The sequence below is a fragment of the Tamandua tetradactyla genome, chromosome 15, assembly GCF_023851605.1.
Source record: "Tamandua tetradactyla isolate mTamTet1 chromosome 15, mTamTet1.pri, whole genome shotgun sequence".
Taxonomy (NCBI): Eukaryota; Metazoa; Chordata; class Mammalia; order Pilosa; family Myrmecophagidae; genus Tamandua; species Tamandua tetradactyla.
This window is the reverse complement of record NC_135341.1, coordinates 77,319,936-77,339,951: the sequence shown is the minus strand read 5'-3', so window position 1 is coordinate 77,339,951 and position 20,016 is coordinate 77,319,936. Positions and strand designations below refer to the sequence as shown.

The window sequence follows — 20,016 nt, the reverse complement described above, 5'->3', positions numbered from 1 at the left end:
AAAGTTTGGCAGTTCCTCAAAAAGCTAAATAGGAATTACCTTACAATCCAGAACTTCAACTAGGTATATACCCAAGAAAACTTAAAACATCTGCCCGTGCAAAATACTCATGCACAAAAATTCACAGCAGCATTACTCTATAAAGGCAAAGCGTAAACTATTTAAGTCCATTAACAGCTAAATAGAAAAATGAAAAGTGCTTATGAGTACACTGTTTAGCAATAAAAAAGAACTGATACATGCTACAACATAGACGAACCTTAAAAATATCATACTCAGTGAATGAAGCCAGTCAATGGAAGGATCCAGCTTAAATGAAAAGTCCAGAATAGAGAAATCTATAGGCAGAAAGTAGACTAATGATGGCCTAGGGTCAGGGAGTTTGAGGGGAAGTGAGGAATGACTGATAATGGGCATGGATTTCTTTTTGGGGTGATGACTATGTTCTACATATAGACAGCAGTTATAGTTGTACTACTTCGTGGCTATATTAAAAGCTATTTAATTATACACTTTAAAAGAGTAACTTTCATGGTACATGAAATCTATCTTTAAAAAGAACTATGGGAGGAAATTAATGCAGGGAAGAGTGATAGGAAGTCATGTTTCTTCTGGATGTGTGTGTGACTGATTTTAAACTGGGCTGTCAAGGAAGAAGTCACAGATCAGGGGATACCTCAGCAAAAATCTGGAGGACCAATCAAGTACAAAAATGATCAACTGGCAAATTGTTAACATTAACTGTTTAAACTCCGTTATCAAAAAGACTTTAAGTACACTTTCTCTAATTTAGAAATTTAAAATGGCAACTTGAGAAGTTCACAAAATTTAACAGCAGTGAAGACAAAAGTACTCATTTTTGAAAAACAACTGCATATTTACAGCTCTGAGCCCATTTTCAGTTCACTTCCATCTTTTTAGCATTCAGAGTATACTGCAAACATTGATCAAAACAGAAAGCATACCCCTGAAATGAAAGTACTATCACCCTTCCACAGCAAGAGACATAATATCAATTCACAATTTCCAAAGATAGAGCATAGCTTAAGGGTTTAGGATAAAAACTGTTACACTCCAAAATCCATATATTTACTTTTTATTGAATGTATTAATGTTACAGAGTTCCTGCACTGCCAAAACCATGCCTGAGAATTCAAAGAAAGAAATGGTACAATGGACAGCCTCATCTACCCATCATACAGTATATTAAAACTTGATTCATGTGCATTTTTGATAATTTCACAATCTTTTAAAAAGTTGTAACAAGAGTTGGAATTTTAAATCTGCTGCAGGTCTTCAGATTTCTAGTAGAGTATTCCATTAAATAACATTTCCACATATTCTTCTAAGTTCATTCCTCAAAAATGTAATACCCAATAAGGTTTTGCTGGAAAAACTGCATACTTTTCAGGGAAAATATGTGGCTCAATGTCCAAGAGATTAGTTAAGGTTTTTGGTTTCCAAATGAAGTCTTCAGTTTAACAAGAATCCCTTGTGTCTTTTTTATTCATCCAACCTCTCCTTGGCTCAGCTTGCCCAAATGCCAACATTATTGCCTAGAAATAGTTGGCACATCCTGTCAGGAGACACCATAAACCTCCTAGGACTACAATTCCTGCACTGACACTATCATCAAGGCTGAACTCCTACAGGAAAATGCTCCCACATCAAGATACTTTAATTCGCCCATTTGCTTCACTCTTACCAGTAGCAAGTCTGCAACTCGTGCATTTGGCAAAGGGATTTATTATAGAGAAACCCAGACTCTGCATCAAGTGGTCACATACACCACCTTGAGATAGCTCTATTGAACCAGAGACAAAACTAGAAAATTACCAGAATATCTCATTAGATGGAAAGAAACTTCAGTAACTCTGGGTAGCTTCAAGTCCCTTTTAAGGACTAAAAATTACTGTATAGTTTAAGCTGTAATTACTAAAAACACAAGTGCTACATCACCTGACTTTTGCCCCGACTCTCCAAATGAACAACATAAAGACATACAAAAGGTTGATAACAGAGCTAGCTGGGACAATTACTGTATCAACAGAACCTTCAATACCTTTAAAATGTGGATACAAGTATGGTATCTGAAATTTTTGTAAAAGAGCACACAAGACCCATGAAACTTAAAGAGGATTTTAAGTAAGATTCTGCTCATTCTGAATTTATGACAGGTCAATGAATCCTTTAGTCTGAGCAAAACCTGCTAGATGCTGTTTCCACTGCCATTCTATACAATTTGGACCTGATTACAGACTTAGCAGCTCCTGAAGTAGAAACCCCCGGCTGCCGATGTCCTTTACACCAAAGGCGATTTGGTAAATTCACAAGACATATCACAATCCTAACGCATACTTCAGGTTACTAAACCAAGGAACAGGCTCTGTCAAGGAACTAATTCCAAGTCAAAGCAAAAAAGGCCTTATTGTGGAACATAGAAAAAACACTACCCAAATAAAAAATTATTAAAAGAAATTAGATTATTCCCCCTCCCCCCTTTTCACACTCGGTGGACCCAAGCTTGGTTTAATTTAATTTGTGGCTACCTCAGAATACAACTGAAGGCTTAAATTATAAATCACAGCTCTACACAGATTATCTGAACACATCAGTTTCTTTAGAGAGGCATGTTCCAGGAGTCTAATATAGCCACAGCCTACTACAGAGTGTTCCTTAAGGGTGGGGCACAGGACAGGTTAATTAAGGTCACTTAAATCTTCATCTTTTACAGCAGATCAGAACCCAGATGGCTGACTTTCTGCAGATTTCTGATAGGAATCCAGGGAGAGCTGGTTTCAAGTTTCGTATCGACACTTAATAGCTGTAACCTTCTTATCCAGAAGATGTGATCCACATGAAGTCCACAATGAGTGCAGCAAATCTGAGGTAGTCAACCCTTACGAAGGCTCAGTATCTGAACATAAAAAGATTTTGAAATGACCACTGGCTGCAGCTGTTTTTGTTTTTGTATTTGCAGAGTATTTATGAAAGACACTGCTGAATCTAGTTCACACATTTATATAACAACGAAAATTCCCCTAAATCCAACATACATAAAGAGGAGTTGTGACAGTTTAAACTTCCACAGTGCAATAGGGCCGACTGCTTATATCGAGGGGTCTGTATTGGTTGCTGTAGATCCAGCAGAGATCAGATGATGAATGGCTGTTCATGGTGGTTAGCTGTGGTCTAGTTACCCTAGAAGGGTTAGCAAAGACCATTCCTTAATTGTACTGTGTGTGGCTGTTTTTCTGATTTTCAAGCACAGCATACTGGTTGTCTAGCTGAAGTTTAAGGGCCTGGTTTTTTGAAACCTCATCTCTACCTCTATTTTTGTGTCTTACTACTTCAAAGCTCTTCTCCATTTCTTTATCCCTAAGGGAAAATAAATGTAATCAGTAAATATTTCTTTTTAATTAACTTGTTTTGAAAAAAAAATTTTCCTTGGGGGGTAGGGGGAAACCAACTCTTAAGAAGAATCTTGGGGGAGGCGTAAGAGGGAAGAACTGATATATAAAATCCTTACAAACCCATTTTTTAAAGGCTTCAGCTGAATGTAAAACACTGTACTGAAGGACTATGCTCTGATTTTCTATGATAGCAAATACATTTAAAAGTATTAAGTACAAATCTATTCTGGGACAAACTTGAGACAACTGCAAAGTTAAAAAAAAAGCTAACTGACAACTACAACTTACTTTCACTTTTAGCAAACAGGCAATCTGTCCACCTCTCTTGATGCATAAGTAGGGTAACAATTTTCTCATTCAAGTAAAAGCTCTACTAATTTATTCAATTGATTTCTCCTCATTTCCATCTATTTTATGGGAGTGGATCAGATTAGAACAGGTAAAGGAAGATGTGGTGAGTCACTACCCTCTTATAGAGGGCTCTTATACATTTTGTAGGACAAAGCAAGTCCAACGGATGTTTAAGTTCAAGCCAGCTATGCTCTCCAAGAGGCTAAAAGGCTAGAATTTACTTTAAAAGCTACCCAGAGAAACAGTATTTCCACCTGCTGTCATTTTCATTGTCCTATTTTATTTGTTTTTTAAAAATTCATGTCCCTAGTAAGATGTGGATGTGCCTTATGTGGCCACTTAATTCCAGGTAGCATTCATTTTAAGTACCTGCTGAAATAACATCATTCTAATATTAGAATTTATAAATGTCAGTATCTTCATTTATTCACATTAAATTGGAAATACAATGAAATATTGTTTACATATCTAGTTTCCATATTATAAGAAATAGAAACCAGAATTTCAAATGAACTAAATGACTTTCAAAATTACAAAACATAAACCAGGAATTAGAGAAAATAGTTTTGCAAACAACAAAGTCTGTCTTTAGTGCCCTCTGCTCTTATGCGTCTCTTAGCCCCTTCCTCCCTTCTGGGTACATCCCAAGTCCCATCTTAGTTCTGAGTTGCCTGTTAGCTGTTCCCTGTACTTTACCAATAAGAAGTAATTTTTCTTAGGTGAGTTTTCATATCCCCAAATCCCACTGCCTGGCTAAGGAAGAGAGAAGCTCCAAAACAAAATGCACTAAGTACTTACTTTCGGCTTTCTACATGCTTGGCAGTGGACTGCAGGGATGGGAACTGTGTATCGCTGTATATTTCTGGTGGTCCTTGTGGCGTTTTCCTTGTGGTGGTTAACCTGGCTCCAGGAGGCCTATACACACCGCTAGTCATCACTGGTTCTGGGGTTTCTGTAACTAATATTTTTAAAAACATTTTAGAACTATTCAAACGTTCAGCATTTCAATATACTTTCCTTGTACTCCTTCATTCAACAGTTACAGAAAAAAAATTTCACCTAACAAGGGTATCTGGGTCATGCAAGAGAAGGAAAATTATCTGAGTCAAAATATTCTATTTTTCTAGGGCAGTGTTCTAACCCTCTTCCATGTATAATTTTAATTATATATATATAAATGAGTTCTGTAGGCCAACTTGCTGGGTGTGTGAATAAAAGTGGGAAAGGAATCAGCTGGACTTAGGACCCGGGCCTCATCGGGGCTTCCTTTCAGAATATGACCCCGTTAACCCTCAGTTTGCACATCAGTAAATGTGGATACTTCTTTACCTCATTGGTGAATTAAATAAGATGCTATGTTTAAAAAAATTTTCCGCATCTCTTTAATAAAATGCCTATGCAGTTTAAAATTAAGCAGCTGAGTAGCCCAAAGTCTTCTACCATGATTAACATTTGGGGGATGTAGTTTTCCTATGTAAATTTTTCATCTTCAAAATGGATTCAAATAATGTTTTATACCTTTTTTCTATCCCATTTATTAAAAACTTCATTTCAAATATACATATATACCATTATTTACTAGCTGAAATATAATGCAGGCATCTGATGGTGGTATAAAGGTTTATTGTTTTATATAGCATTTAATTATATGGAGGAAGGCCTACCATATAATATACATTCAATATTTACCAAATATTACTGGATGCCTGCTATGTGTGAAGTGCTGTTCTAAGCCTTATCCCTGGGGACTTAACTATTAGCAAAACAGCCATAGTTTTATGAAACTTTTATTCTAGAGCTGTGCTGCCCAAAGCAGTAGCCAGTAACCACATGTGGCTATTTAAATTGATTAAAGTTAAATTAAAAATTCAGTTCCTCAATTGCACTAGCCACATTTTAAGTGCTCAATAGCTGTTTGTGGCTAGTTACTACTGACTGGACAGTGCTATTTCATCACCACAGAAAAATCTATTAGACAGGAGTATTCTAGAGGGAGGCAACAGAGTATAGGTAAGTGCTATACTTTCAAAACTGAAGCAGGGAATGATCTGTAATGAGAGTATAAGATAGGTAGGTTGTTGGTGAAAGGGGTTGTGATTTTAAATAAGGTGGGTGGGGAAGGTCTCACTGATGAGGTGAAAAGTGAGCAATGAGCAAAGACCCTAAAGAAGTAAAAAGCAAACACATGTAGCTAGAGTCAGCAAACCAGGGTCCAAAAGTCAAATTCTGCTTACAACCTGATTCTGTAAATAAGGTTTTACTGGAATACAGCCATGCTCATTCATGTATTTATATCATCGATGGCTGCTTTTGTCCTACAATGGAAGAGCTGAGTAGCTGAGCGACTGCATGGCTCTCAAAGCCTAAAATATTTACTCTGGCCCTTTAAAAAAAAAAGCATGCAGACCTCTGATATAGAGGAGAAAATTTCAGGCCTAAAGTATAAGCACAAAGGGCCTGCAGTAGCAGTATGCCTGGTATATTCAAGGACAGTGTGAGTGAAGATCAGATTGACAATAAGAGATAAAGTGAGAAAAGGGGGAGGATCACAAGGTATAGCTTGTGTCAGGTTTTCTAAGTTATTGAGACTAGGGCTTTTACTCTGGCTATTGTAGTGGGAACAGAGTGATGGGGTGGAAGAGGAATGGGGGTAAATCACAAACAGATAAACCAGGTAAAAGGCTATAGCAATAATCCATATAAAAAGTGAAAGTTCAAATCAGAATGGGTTGCAGTAAACCTGGTGAGAACTAGTCAGAAAATGAATGCATTAAGAAAGCAAGAATTTTCTGACAGATTAGATTTTGATTTGGAACAAAAGAAAGGATTCAAAGATGACTACAATTTGCAACTGGTGTGACTGGAAGGAGAGCACTGAGATGAGGAGCAGATAGTGAGGGGGTGAAGGAATTCAGTTTTGAACATGTTACATTTGAAATGTTGGCTAGGCAGTTAAGATATGTATGTCTGAAGTTCAAGAAATAACTGAACTGAAGATGTACAAATCTGCGAGTCACTGGTCATACAGACAAGACTCCCCAGTGAGTGAGGGCTGACAGAAAAGACAAGAACGGGGCCCTGCGGCAGACTAGCACTTAGATGGAGAGGAGAAGAGGATACCAGCAAAAGACAAAGACGCAAGCAACGAGGTAGGAGAACGCGGTGTCCTGGTGCCAAGGGAAGAGCACATTTCAATGGTATGATCAATTGTGTCAAATGCTGATGGATCAAATAAGTTGAGGATGGAGACTTGAGCAGTGGATTTAGCAATGTAGTGGTCACCAGTGACCACTGCCAGACCACAGTAAAAAATAAAAAAAAAATTTTTAATGGAATAAAATATACATACACACAGAAAAAGGCCAGAAAGGATACAAAAATATTAACATGGAGCCATCTGCAATCTATGGCTGGGGTAATTTGTTATTCTTTATACTGTTCTGTAAAAAGTAATGGGTATGCAGTATACAATACTTAAAAGCAATGTTTCTTAAATTTTTCATTATTGCCCTAAGGAGACTTTAGAGACATTTTTTTCTAACTGCCTAAACCCAACCCCAGTGAAATATCAAACGTATACTATTTATCTATTTAAATACTGTGGCCCTTTGGTGGGTGAGATGGTCAGGTTCTGGTCTGACGCTAGTTATTGGCCTAGTGATGATGACCTGTGGTCTGCTCAGGACAGCACTGGCCTGACTTTGCTGCAAGGGTATTTTGTGGCTGGCTGATAAACTGGAAGGCTGGTATATTAAATCATCAGTTAGCTGATTGCATCTGTGACTGATTACATCTGCAACCAACTAAGGAGCGTCTCTTACAAATGTGATAATCCAACCAGCTGAAGACTTTTTAAGGGATAAGAGAGACCTCTTCATTGCTTCTTCAGCCAGCAAGCCTCTCCTGTGGAGTTAGTTCAGACTGCTCATCAGAGTTGCCAGCTTCACAGCCTGCCTTGTGGATTCTGGAGTCTTCTATTTTCGTGGCTGTTTGAGACACCTTTATAAATTTCCTGTTTATATATCTCTCCTGTTGGTTCTGTTTCTCTAGAGAACCCTGACTAATACAGCAGGCCACAATCATTTAGGAATTTTTTTCACCCACAAGAACCAATTTTAACCCTCTTAGCAGTGATTATCAGCCCTATTGAGAATTTATGCTTTGTAAGAGTAAAGTGGGGAATGAAAGCCAAATAAAAACAAAAACAAACAGAAAAAGCAGGTAAAACACAAGATTCCTCAGATAACAGTCAAAAATATTTTAGCATGGTAAAAGATGGATGAAAACTGCTGAGAGTTCAACCTGACGCTAGGCAATTACTAAAAACCTAAATGAAATATAGCTTGGACTCCAATAAATGAAATTTTTCCTTACTTTTCCCATTAGACAGGAGTTATATTCAAAGAAGAAATAGGAATAAAATGCCTAGATACTTAGATGTGGCAAGTTAGTAAGTTTTAACAGCCTATAGCACAAAAGCATCTCTCTTAATTTGCAAATTTCTTTTATTTAGAATTTGAAGATTAAGAGACAAAGAACTCTCCCTCTACCACAACAGAAGAGTTCCACTTTACCTTAAGTTGAAAGCTGGCTATATATAAAATTAAACATAAATTACACATCTTTCTCAAAATGTGGTATTACAATTACCAATTACTGGAGCAGGAGGTGCTTGTACCAGAGCTGTTTTATTCCAGGGACCTGAAGATTTTTCTACACCACCACCACCTCCTCCACCTTCTTCCCAGTTATCACCTGGATCTTCCCTCTTCTCATTATCATCTTCTTCCTTTTCACTGTCAGAAAAGCAAAACAAAAGAATTCAACTAAAGCAGCATGAGGAAAATTGTGAGTCCAAATTCAAGTTCTGTCAATGCTAATTTGTGTGATGCTGGACAAGTCACTTAACTTCTTCAAAGCCTAAGAGTGTGTGTGTGTGGGGGGGGTGGTAGGGTAGACTTTATTTTATACATTGGGATGTTCAACTGACTAATGGGAAAAATTTTTTAATTGCTTTAAAAAGGCTTAGAAAACCACTCAGTCTCATAGTCTCTACTGCCCCTTTTGCAAACCTTCAAAACTGGTGAACCTCAAATTCTCCAGAACACGTCAGAAATATTTGGCACACCAGCATACTATCTTATGACGATTCGTGTAGAACTAAGAGCAGAACCTTGCTAAGTACTCTACCAACTAAGAAAAGAAAGGAGAGTGATCTAATATGAAATACAGAAAAGAGGGCAACTTGAAAAATTAAGAACAAAATTACTTAATTTTTCTAGGACCAAAGTCTACAAATAGGCACTTATAGTAAGGATATTTTTGGTGGTCACAATAGAGAGTTTTTCAAAGTTGTATAATTTCATTTGGTAATCCTTTGGTACATGTTACAATAGAACCTGAGGAAATGCCCTCAGAATTCACATTGCAAAAGAGGAAAACAAGTCAGTGTTCAGTGACTAAGTGCTACAGATATTATTACTCTATCATCTAACAGAGGGAATATATAGAACTGGCCCCCTTGACACCAGTCATGTATCTGTTACCTGTTTAGACAAGAGAATAACACAGATGCAAAAGATATCTTCAATGTTAACACACTATCCTAAGACTGCCTTCAGTATATTTTTTAGTGCCAATTTTTATTTATTTATTCTTGAATCAACCTGAGTCAGAATCTTTCTCCTAGAATTTATTTTCCCCTTTGCTCAATTACTCATTACTATTCTATGTTAACTTGAATGTTCTAAATTATCAGATACATATACATCTTTTCTCTCTACTTCTCTGGCTTGACAGCAGGGATATGCAGACAGTAACTGCCAAATCAAACTTCCTTTTTGCAACTCTCTGACCCTGATGATGCACCTGGCAGAGACAGCCAAGCTTCTTCCTTTTTTCAGTGACAGTGGTGGTTTTTCCTAGGTCTTCAGCTCTCTTCTCAATCTACTTGACCATTCTGACCACCTTCCCCCCTTCTATAACAAAACTTGGCTGTTCCCAAAGTTCTGTCTCTGGCCTTCCACTCTTTCTGGCATTATCTCCTTTTGCTATCTGATCCACAATCATAGCCTTCGTCTACGCCGATGACTCCCTCTGACTCTAACTGTATGACCTTGGGAATACCTCAGCCTCTGCTTCTACAGAGACTGACTTGAGTGACACCTAAGAGTACTTTCTTTCCATTTCTATTAAAACCAGACACATCCCAACTATGAAAGACAAATTTCTTGAACTGATGTTTTCTTTAAAAAGCATCTAGAAAAAAATTTCAAAGTTAATGGTGACATCATCTGAGCTGCCCACCAATCAGAGGGGATTCCAGAATTTAGAGGCCTAGAGTGGCAATTAGGAAGATAAGCAGAGAATGGACTTCAATCAACAACTATACCCAGTTTTTAATTATGACTATAGTTTGTCTGAAAGAGAAATGGATAAAATATTGCCAAGCCACCCCTCAGTTTTCTTTTTCCTTAACACATAACAGAATCAGACCTATAGACATGGAAGTAATACTAATGTCATATAAACCAATGAAAGTTACCAAAACAACATCTATATACCTGCTATAAATAGAAAAGCACAGAATTACTTTTTAAAGTGTTAGCAACAGTAGCCCTGGATGCTAGAATGCATGACTCTTATTTTCGCTCTACCATTTAACTAGCCAGGAGTCTGTGAGTATGGCATTTAACTTTTCTATATCACAGTTTCTTCATATGTAAAATGTGGATAACAGCTCCATGATGAAGACCGCACTTAGTCTCTGGCTAAGGTGTTCGCTACTAAATGCTTGAACATACGTGGGAGTTGTCTTATAAGGAACACATACACCATCTTTATAATCGGGGGGAAAAAAAAAACCTTTTCATTTAAAAACATGAAAGCATGTCCTTTTAAAAAGGGTTTTTTAAAATGGATACCAAACAGCACAACCATGTTTTGTGAAGGTTGCTTATGAATGGGATAAATGACCAGGTAAGGACATGGAGATCACTACCATTACGGAATCTATGTGGCATTCTTTTTAAGTTACCAACATTTGAGGCCATGCCAATGTAATTATACCGTAATGTAATTTCCATGGTTCAGTTCACTGAACTTTGGTAAAGGCATGAGAGTTATTTACTTAGCTACAACTGACTAGTTAGTAGTGCCCCAGCAACCTAATCCATGACAGATGGAGAGGTGAAGATACTCAGGAAGGTTTATATATACCCAGGCTGTCACGGCTCTCTCTCAGTTTATCATTTATATATATATTTTTTTGCATGGGCAGGCATCGGGAATCAAACCCGGGTCTCCGACATGGCAGGCAAGATTCTGCCTGCTGAGCCATCATGGCCCGCCCTCATTTCTGTTTTGAAACAGATTAGCTCACCAATGTGCTGGATCACAATTGTTCAAATTTATTAGATTCCAAAATATCTTACCCCTAAAACTGCTTTAATATTTGGTGGTTAATACATCTATGCTCCAGAATTATTAGTTTACAATAAACAATTTCAACCGAAAACCAAAAATTTTTAACATGGATTATCCCCCAAGCAGAAGAGATTGCAGGTAATTCTAACAAACTTCCTTATGCCTTTACACTTCTTCAAGTGTTCTAAAAACAAACATATTTTTCTAATTTACAAAATTTTTTTAAGAAAACTCCCTATCTGGTCTGAGAGAAAACCAACAGAGTACCAAATACAGACTTTTTATTTCTTTATTGTCTAGTATCCTACCATCTCCTCACCCCCCCAGACAAATGAAATGAATAAAATGACCCTTATCCCAACCACAAATTACAATAGTAAAATGGTGGGGGAGACGGCTGGAGGGGGAAAATATGGTCCCCTTAAGAGTTATGCCTGGTTTGAAAGTTTAAAATGTCACTGCATCTAAAATTACCTCTAGATTATAATCTTTGACTTAAAAATGAGTGATGTTTAATTAGAAGTACAAGCAGACAACTTTGCATTACATGTTAAAATTCTCAAATATTAGCTTAAACATTGGACATAACCTAGTCAAGACTCTTCATCCAACAAATGTGGGAACTAAGGTCCAAAGATGCCAAGAGCCTTGCCTAAACAACAAAATGCCAATGGTAAGGTAGAAACAACATAAATAGCTTATTACCTGTTCAGATTTACATATACCAGTAAATGCCAACTCTCCAAATGTCAAACCCAGAACAAACATGTTACAGTTATTTTCACAGAAGACATCGGACTAAATATCAATGTTTGACCCAAATATAATATATAGTTCGTAAGCTAAATTACAAGTTTTTTAAATGGTACAATACTACTATAAAACCATCATCACAGTGCAAAGTATATTGACTTGTGTTCCTATAAGGCACTACTGATGGGGTAGGAGAGTAGGGATACTAGAACAGGAACATTTATTGAGTGTCTACTATCCCAGACAGAGTTCTAACCACTTCACAAATTAAACCTCACAATAACAAAGGCAGGGAGGAGACCCACTGTGGTATGAAGAAACTGACACTCAGATATTTTAAGCAGCTTCTCCAAGGTTACAATGTAGCACCTCCAAGTCAGTAGGACTCCACAGCCCATATTCTTTCAAATTGCCTCTTATTATGTATTTGATCCTCTTTATAGTTCTAAGATTTATGACACAGAAATTTTCTCTATTTTGGGATTTGGAAAATTTACTTTCTTTAGTAAGGTTGATCAGGATCACAACCTATTTATAAAGAACAGAACATTCTTATCTTACCTCAAGGGACATCACAGGAGAATTTATGCATCCTAATTCCTCTCCCCAACACCAGGTAGGAAACCAAAGGCATAACTGATTAAGCTCCTGCTGGAAAATTCTGGGCATCTCCACTGGACCCTTATACTAGCCACTAATTACAAAAGTAAAATGGCAGGGATGGGGGGTGGGACAGGGGAGTATGGCCTCCTGATGAGTTATGCCTGGTCTGGAAGCTTAAAATGTCAGTCACTGCATCTCATGGAAGAAACCTCTCCCCACCCCTTCACAGTAGATGGACAAAGTGGCTCTCCTCTGCGCCCACAGTAGCCTGCACATCTCTGAAATTATCTACTGGTGTCTATTAGAACATGAGTCACTTTTACAACCCAAGGTTTAGCACACTGTCTCGCACCCAATAGTCACAAAAATACCAGCTACAATGAATCTAGTTTGGATTTAGTGGTGATTTCTTTTCTTAATCACCTCTAATGGGCTTAAAAGATCTAGATTTCTCAAGAAGGTTCCAACAAAACCACTAAGCTCCGATAACTCAATTCTTTACTTAAACATGACAAATGCTCAACATGTGTAATCTCAGCAATTAAATTAAATCTTTCTAACCTTTTCCCAAAATCCATGTGAAAGATGTGAGATAGGTCCTACAATCAACCAATTATCTGCGTGAAGTCCCTTTCTTTATCTCTATCCAAATGGTTTCCCCTCAAGAATCTGTCCAAAATAATGACATGACCTTGAATAAGAGCTATATATTAAGACATGAAATTTGACACATGCCCTTATAAGTTTGGTACCTCACCTAAAAGCTGTTAGAATCCTCTTTATTACATGATTTATGATGGCAAAGGACACAGAAATCCCCAAAGAGACTCCATAATGACTGAGGACCCACAAATATTTTCCTAAAGAATAGATGCCATGGATATTTTTTAATAGTAGTAGGTTAGAGGAAGACCTCTAGGATGGCTACTTAAGAGCAATGACTAGATGCTAAGAATAATGAATTAACACTATAAAAGCTGATCTTCACGTCAAGCAGAAATGCTCATACTAGTAAATTTAAGTTTTTAAAGAAACGTTTAACCATGTAAGGTATAGTCAAAATAGTTTTAGTAAAGACTAAAATAACCACAAATATGGATATGGGATTTATATTCCAAGACAGAAAATCAATTTCCAACATTTAGTGAACCTGAAACCTTTTTCCTTCTCTGAAAGTACTAGTCCTGCCCAGTAAGTACAATGTGGCCAAATGCCTTCCTTCCTGTCATCGGAGCCGGACAGAACCTGCAGTAGGGTCTGCAGTCAGGAACACAAAGGTAGACAAAAAGAAACCTTACTCTACAAACGAAAGGCCACACACACTAAGGCAGCTTCATAAATGCCATACGGTAAAAACCTCCTACCCCACTCTCCAAGCCTCCCAGAGAAAGAAAAAGTTATTTCATAACTGTTTCTTCAAAACTATCTGAAAAAACCAAGGAAGTCAACAAGTAGCAATAAAACTTACTTGCACTTAGTAACACTACTACAAAGGCATCTCAAGAGTGGAGAAATCTCATTTCCTAAGTTTCCCAACTATTAATCAAGTTTCATTGTGGTTAAGCTCTGTGAAAGCACGAAAGACAATAAGGCCTAGCCCATGGTAGATATTCAACGAGCATCAAAAACATTCGTTCGAATAAAAATTACTTAAGACCACAAATACTGCCATCTATAGAGGTGAAAAGACAGGTTTTGGTTAAGGAAAGTATTTCCTTCACTGTGTTCTGCAGTCAACTGAGACTGTACGGAAATTGCGAACTTTAAACTGGAGGCAGTTTATTCAGATTACTAACCTTTTCAAAATGGGAGTAAAGGATTTTTATCTTAAACCAATGGAACCATACATTCATCTGCTTTTTCCTACTTTACTAATCTCCTAAAAATTTGGTATTTATTTATATCAATCTAAAACTGACTATCATAGGGCAGGCCACGGTGGCTCAGTAGGCAGACTTCTCGCCTACCATGCCAGAGACCTGGGTTCGAGTCCCAGTGCCTACGCACGCAAATAAATAAATAAAAATAAAAAATAAAAAATTGACTATGATAGATTGGATATGGCCAAAATGCTCTGAATTTTAAATCCTCTAAACCAACTAATCCAATTTTTTTAATTAATGTTTTTCTTGAATTTTAAAAGGAACATGCTTAGACCACATGATTCCACTCCTATAAAGTTTAAAAACACAGAAAACTGATCTACAGTATGAGGATCGTTCACTTCACTTAGGAGTGAAGGCAGTGACTAGAGGGTGGGCTGCTTCTGTCCCAGCAGTGCTCAGCTGTGTGACCTGGTGTTCACTGCATAGGTTTATTCACTGTGGGAACATGTAAAATGTTCATGTACTTGCAAAACCTCTGAAATGACAAAATTCATTTCACCTGTCTTAAAGTGACAGGCCTAACCAGGACTGGAGGCAGGCGAACTCACAGGATTTTTTGAGCTGGCAGCCAATCTGAAGAATACAAATTCCTTAAGGAATGTGAAATGACTCCTCTGCTGTCACAGAGAGGAGGAACAGACACAATTCATTAAAGCCCTAATAACCCCATCTAAAGCACAAAGGAACCATAAGGCTGCTTTGGAGCTAGAGAAAAAGCAAACATATAACACCTAGCCCTAAAGGTTATCTAAACACATTTGTGACAAACCATACCTTATTTGCATTGCCTGAACTCGGAGGCCGCTGTAATCAACCTCTTTTTGCTCAAATTCTTTCCACTCATCTTCATCCTGTAAAACAAACACCATTTGCTCATTTGAGGCCATTTGTAAACTTACAACTAAAATAGTCTATGAAAAGGGATCATGTGACTTAACCCAAGAAGGTGGACTCCTTTTCTGGTCAAAGCCCTTGCTAGTTCCCCAAGCAAATTAGACTGGAGGACAAACGTGCCCAGCAGGTAGGTAAACGCTGTTACTCGCACCGGGTCCCGTCACAAGAGCTGTTACTTTACAGCAACCAGGGAGAACCCAATGCAGCAATCAACAGTAATTCCACAACTAAATTCCTATCTAAATGCTGCTACGACTTTTTAATATCTTTTTTTTCCCCCAGGGGCTTAGAAACCACATTATGCCTCTAGAGCTGCCATAGATGCGATGGTCAAAAGAGGAAATTCAGCTCAGCCTACTGGCGTTTGAGTCAGAACACCCAATCACTCGGGGCACACGTCACTCGAGAACTGCCGCTCGGTGCAAGGCAGTCAGGTCCTCGCCAAGTTCCCCGACTGCCTCGGTCGTGGCCAGAGCCAAGCGACGCCGACCGCGGCGTCAGGACCGGGCGTCGGAATGGGAGGGGGGGGGGTCCCCGGTTCTGGCGAGCCCAGCCCGGCGAGGGGAAGCCAACGTCACGTGGGCAGCCTCGGCGCCCGGCCGCCCGCAGGCCGGCCCCTCCCGGCCGCCTCCCCCGGCGGGCGGGGCGGGCTAACCGGGCGGGAGCGCGCGGCCCGCGCCCCGAGTCCCGGCCTCCTCGGCCCCTCACCTTCGTCACGGCCTTGGTGGCGACCCCGGGGCCCGCGGCCGCCGCGCCCGCGGTCCCGCCGTCGCCCGGCCGGGCCCCCGCGCCCGCCCCGCCGCCCGCTGCGCCCGAGGCTCCACTGGTCCCGCCGGCGCCGCCCGCCGAGCCCGCGGCGCTCGCCGCCCGGTTGCTCCTCTCCTTCTTCTTCTTCTTGTCCCTCTTAGCGAAGAAGTTGTCCAGGCTTCGCTCCTCCGTCTCGGCCATGGCCGCGGCCTCCTCAGCCCGGATGGGTGGGGCCGGCGGCGGGCACGGCCCGGGGGGCTCCAAGCTCCGGGTCGAGGCTGGCTCGGCGCTCACGCTCCCCGGCGCGGCGACGCCTCAACCCCGAGGGGTCGCCGAGCCGTGTGCGGCGGGCCGGGTGGCTCCCCCCGCGAGCTGGCGGGCAGTGGTACGATCCGCCCCTGGGACCGCGCGCCGCTGCCGCCGCCCGAGCCCGCCCGGGTTGCCGCCGCTCGCGCGACCGCCGTGCAGGATCCCACCCGCTCCACAGCCGGAGGGGAAAAGGAGCGCGCGAGCCTGAGGCTCCGGCGAGAGTGCTGGACTAGCGGCGGCGCGTGCAGGAGGAAGATGCGCGCGCGCAGGCCCGAAGAGGAGGGGAGAGGGGGTGGGGAGGGGAGGGAGGGGGCGGAGGGAGGGCGGGCCACCAGAGGAGAGAGGCAGCCCCCGCTCCTGCGTACTAAGCTCCGCCCGCCGCTGTGGGAGCGCGGAGGGGAGGACGGCGGGAGGAGAAGGAGGCGGAGCTGGCAAGAGAGCCAATCAGGGGACAGGACGAAGCGCTTAGGTGACAATCAGGGGCTCAGGGGGGCGGGGCCTTGGCGTGGGGGCGGAGAGAGGAGGGCGTATGCAAAGTAGATGGCGTCAGAAGGCTCCGGCCTCCTATTAGCCGAGGACGGGCATTTAGAGGGCTGGTTGGTGACTTGGCTAAAGAGGTCCAGCGGTAGGAATGGGTGGGTTCAGCTGGGGCGCATGCGTAGGATACACGTGTTTCTGCTAGCCCGGAACGTACTGTGGCCTTTTAGTCCTTTGAACTTTCGCTAAATGGAATGAGACACTGTGTTAAGTCAGCTGTGTTAGAGACTGATCTACCTCCGCTTCCTCTGAACTTACACCCTCTCTGGTTTGGCAACTATTATTTTACTTATGGGATGATCATTTTGAAAGTGAGAGGAGCAGAGGGCTTAAAGTTTAAGTCCCATTTACTTAAAGATTTTTCATAAACCAGAAGGGAATAGATTTTGTCTCAACTCCACCCTCTACTAGATATGTTTACCAAAGTCAAGTTAAATAAATCTCTCAAGTTCCTCATCTGCAAAACGGGGTTAGTAGTCTTTGCACAATCTGTTAACTGCCCAGTATAGTGCTTAGCATGCACTGAATGCGAGATAAAGGATTTTTTAGTAACTTTAAGTAGTCGTCCCTGTACTGCCTTGAGTCTGGATGATAATTATAATTTACCAGTAACTTCTATCCCCGATCAGAGGAGGATGGCACATCATAGGGGTGGGAACCAAAATGCCCATGCTTTACCATTTAAGTGGCTTCCGGGTCTTGAGAATGAAATGGATCCTTATATATGAAAAGTGTGGTTGAACTTATATTATTACACTTTCACTTCCTCCTTTTAAGGCGAGAGCTACCACGAATACTGAGGAAATGACTCAGATGCTTGTCGGTAGCCTCATCAGAGTAGATAGAACCCAGCCAGTAAATGGAGCAACTTTCCTGCCTTTTCCTTCAGTTTACCCATTAAAGGTTGCCTTTCCCCCACTCTGCACCCCATTACTGTGTAAGAACTAGTCCTGACTGTATCAGAACCTCGGCCTCACCAAGGAAAAGTGTATGTATTCCTAAAACATAAAGTGCCCCCACCCACCTAGGATGATATATCTCTGGGTCCTTAGATAACTTCTGTGACACCACATGTCTTCCCGGATGCAGGCGAAATTCAGTGCTGCCCAGCACCACCTACCCTCAGCTCTTTCTGATCAAATTTCTTTCCTTCCTCCCTCTCTCTCTCTTTCACTGCTTCTTTCCCCTTCCTCCCTCCCTCCCTTCCTCTATTTCTCTTTCTTTCCCCTACCTTCATCCCTCACTCCCTCCTTCTCTCCTTCCACCCTCCTTCCCTTCCTTCCTTCCTCTCTTGCTCTCTCTGTATCTTTCCCCTCCCTTCCTTTTCAGTTTTTCCCCTTCCTTCCTTCCTTCATTCCCTCATCTAAGAAGCACCCATTTTTCTCTATATAAGGCAATGTGCCTTATTCAAAGTTGAGCAAATTTTTATTCCTTACCTCTTCTGCCTTATAATCCAGAGGATAGAGATATAAATAATTGGAACATAACCCTCCTTTTCTTGGGTCCTCATCAATACATCAGTGTCTTGAAGGAATTAATGACTTGGGAAGATGCAGAGAAGGAATAGCAGATGAGGGCTGGCAGCAGAATTCCCCCCTTCATTTTTCAGTGTGATGGATGGTCTGCTCTCAGAACTTGCCCATGTATAGGAGATTGAGGTCAGGCCAATAAATAGACCAGTCTCTTCGTAATTGTGTCGCTGTCTATAGTTATTCTCTCCTCTGTGAAGCTGGTCCCTTCCTCCTGGAATCTCCTGCCCAGAGACTGAACGCATCCTATCCCTATCCCATCCCTATCGTTTGCTCCTCTTAAATCTTCCCTGCCATCCTCCCCCAGGTCACTCACACAGAGTACTGATGTAGCATCTCCACCTTCCCCCATCTTACCCTGCCTCCTCTCCTAAGCATCTCTACTGTTTTGATGAAGGTATCTTCCCCTCTGCCATGTCTTTCCCCATCGTTAAAGTGAAACAGACCTTCACTAGTCCTTGCTAGATTGCATCCGTGGCAAGGAAGCAGGACGCAATGGGAGAATTAAATAGCGCAAGCACGTAGACCATTTAGCATGTCTTCCAAGTTGCTAATGCTGTCTGAATGTGAAGATTTCTCTCTGCTTCCTCAGGACTGCTGCAATCCAAAGGACACGTTCATTTCCCTCAGAAAAGCCCCACTAAGCTCCAATAGCCTGTGAGTTCAAGAGCTGGCAAAGGGGGATTGGGCCCATCCCCATTATCCCTGGGTTCTTTTCTGCTGAGCTATTTGTTCCAAGTTCCATTCTGCCACCTAGGCTGGAAATTCCATTCCTGCTCAGCTCAATGGAATGCAGCTCTTGCTGGCCACAGAGAGCTCGCCAGGAAATGGGCAGCCAGATCCTTCTTTTCCTTTGTAGCTTCCTCTAAAGCATCTATGAGACAGACTATTCTATTCCCTGGACTGTCCTCCCCTACCTTTTCCAAATTGGGGAGCAACTACTTACAGGCCACTTCCTCTGAGGAACCTCTTCTGACCTTGCCTGCAGGCAACCTGCTTTCCTGAAACCTAAAGGCCAAGAGTCCTTTGTGTCCAGTTGGTATCTGATGCCTTCCTGGAATTTCATGAATTGTTTACCATCCACCCATTTTCATTCATATAAAAATAAGAATTAATGAGCACATATCCTATGCCAGGCCACCCTATGCTATGAGTTAAGGGTGTAGAGCTGGCCAAGCCAGTACAGGCCCTACCCTTACAAGGCTCATTGATGGCTAGAAGTGGACACACGATTGTGGCCCATTGAAAATTCTTGGAGGTAGGAATGGTGTTAGGCATAGAACTACAGCACACAGGAATTCAACCAATATCTGTAAAAGGTGAATTATCTCCATTTATGCTAATTCCCAACTTTCCACATTAATACCACCCAAACCATGGACTATCTGACGTCATTCCTAGTTGGTTTCTGAACACATTCTCTGTTGCACATAAGTAGGAATTGAACCTTCTCCCACATCCTCAAGTCCCTCCTTAGCCCACCCCTAACAGGGAGGCCCTGGTTGGAGGATGAATGGACCTCAGGCACCAGAGGCCACCCTGAGAGTTTGTTTCCAGAAAGAGGGCCTG

The 20,016-nt window shown here is 41.3% G+C and overlaps 1 protein-coding gene across 8 annotated transcripts; it reads right to left on the bottom strand.

The window, feature by feature from the left end:
* Window positions 1-1,080: 1,080 nt before the first annotated feature.
* On the bottom strand, window positions 1,081-19,164 carry CDV3 (CDV3 homolog). 8 transcript variants are annotated; one of them, XM_077130155.1, is made up of 6 exons: window positions 18,894-19,164; window positions 18,355-18,459; window positions 15,206-15,282; window positions 8,415-8,560; window positions 4,563-4,722; window positions 3,084-3,378 (listed from the first exon to the last, which is right to left on the bottom strand). In XM_077130155.1, the coding sequence occupies exons 3-6, from the start codon at window positions 15,214-15,216 to the stop codon at window positions 3,228-3,230; spliced, it is 468 nt and encodes a 155-aa protein (XP_076986270.1). In that variant the 5' UTR covers window positions 15,217-15,282; window positions 18,355-18,459; window positions 18,894-19,164; the 3' UTR covers window positions 3,084-3,227. The 8 variants fall into 8 exon arrangements, with proteins under 8 accessions (XP_076986267.1, XP_076986266.1, XP_076986270.1 ...); XM_077130152.1 differs by lacking the exons at window positions 3,084-3,378; window positions 18,355-18,459; window positions 18,894-19,164 and adding exons at window positions 1,081-2,917; window positions 16,034-16,387; XM_077130151.1 differs by lacking the exons at window positions 18,355-18,459; window positions 18,894-19,164 and adding an exon at window positions 16,034-16,396 and having other exon boundaries at window positions 2,958-3,201.
* Window positions 19,165-20,016: the final 852 nt, after the last annotated feature.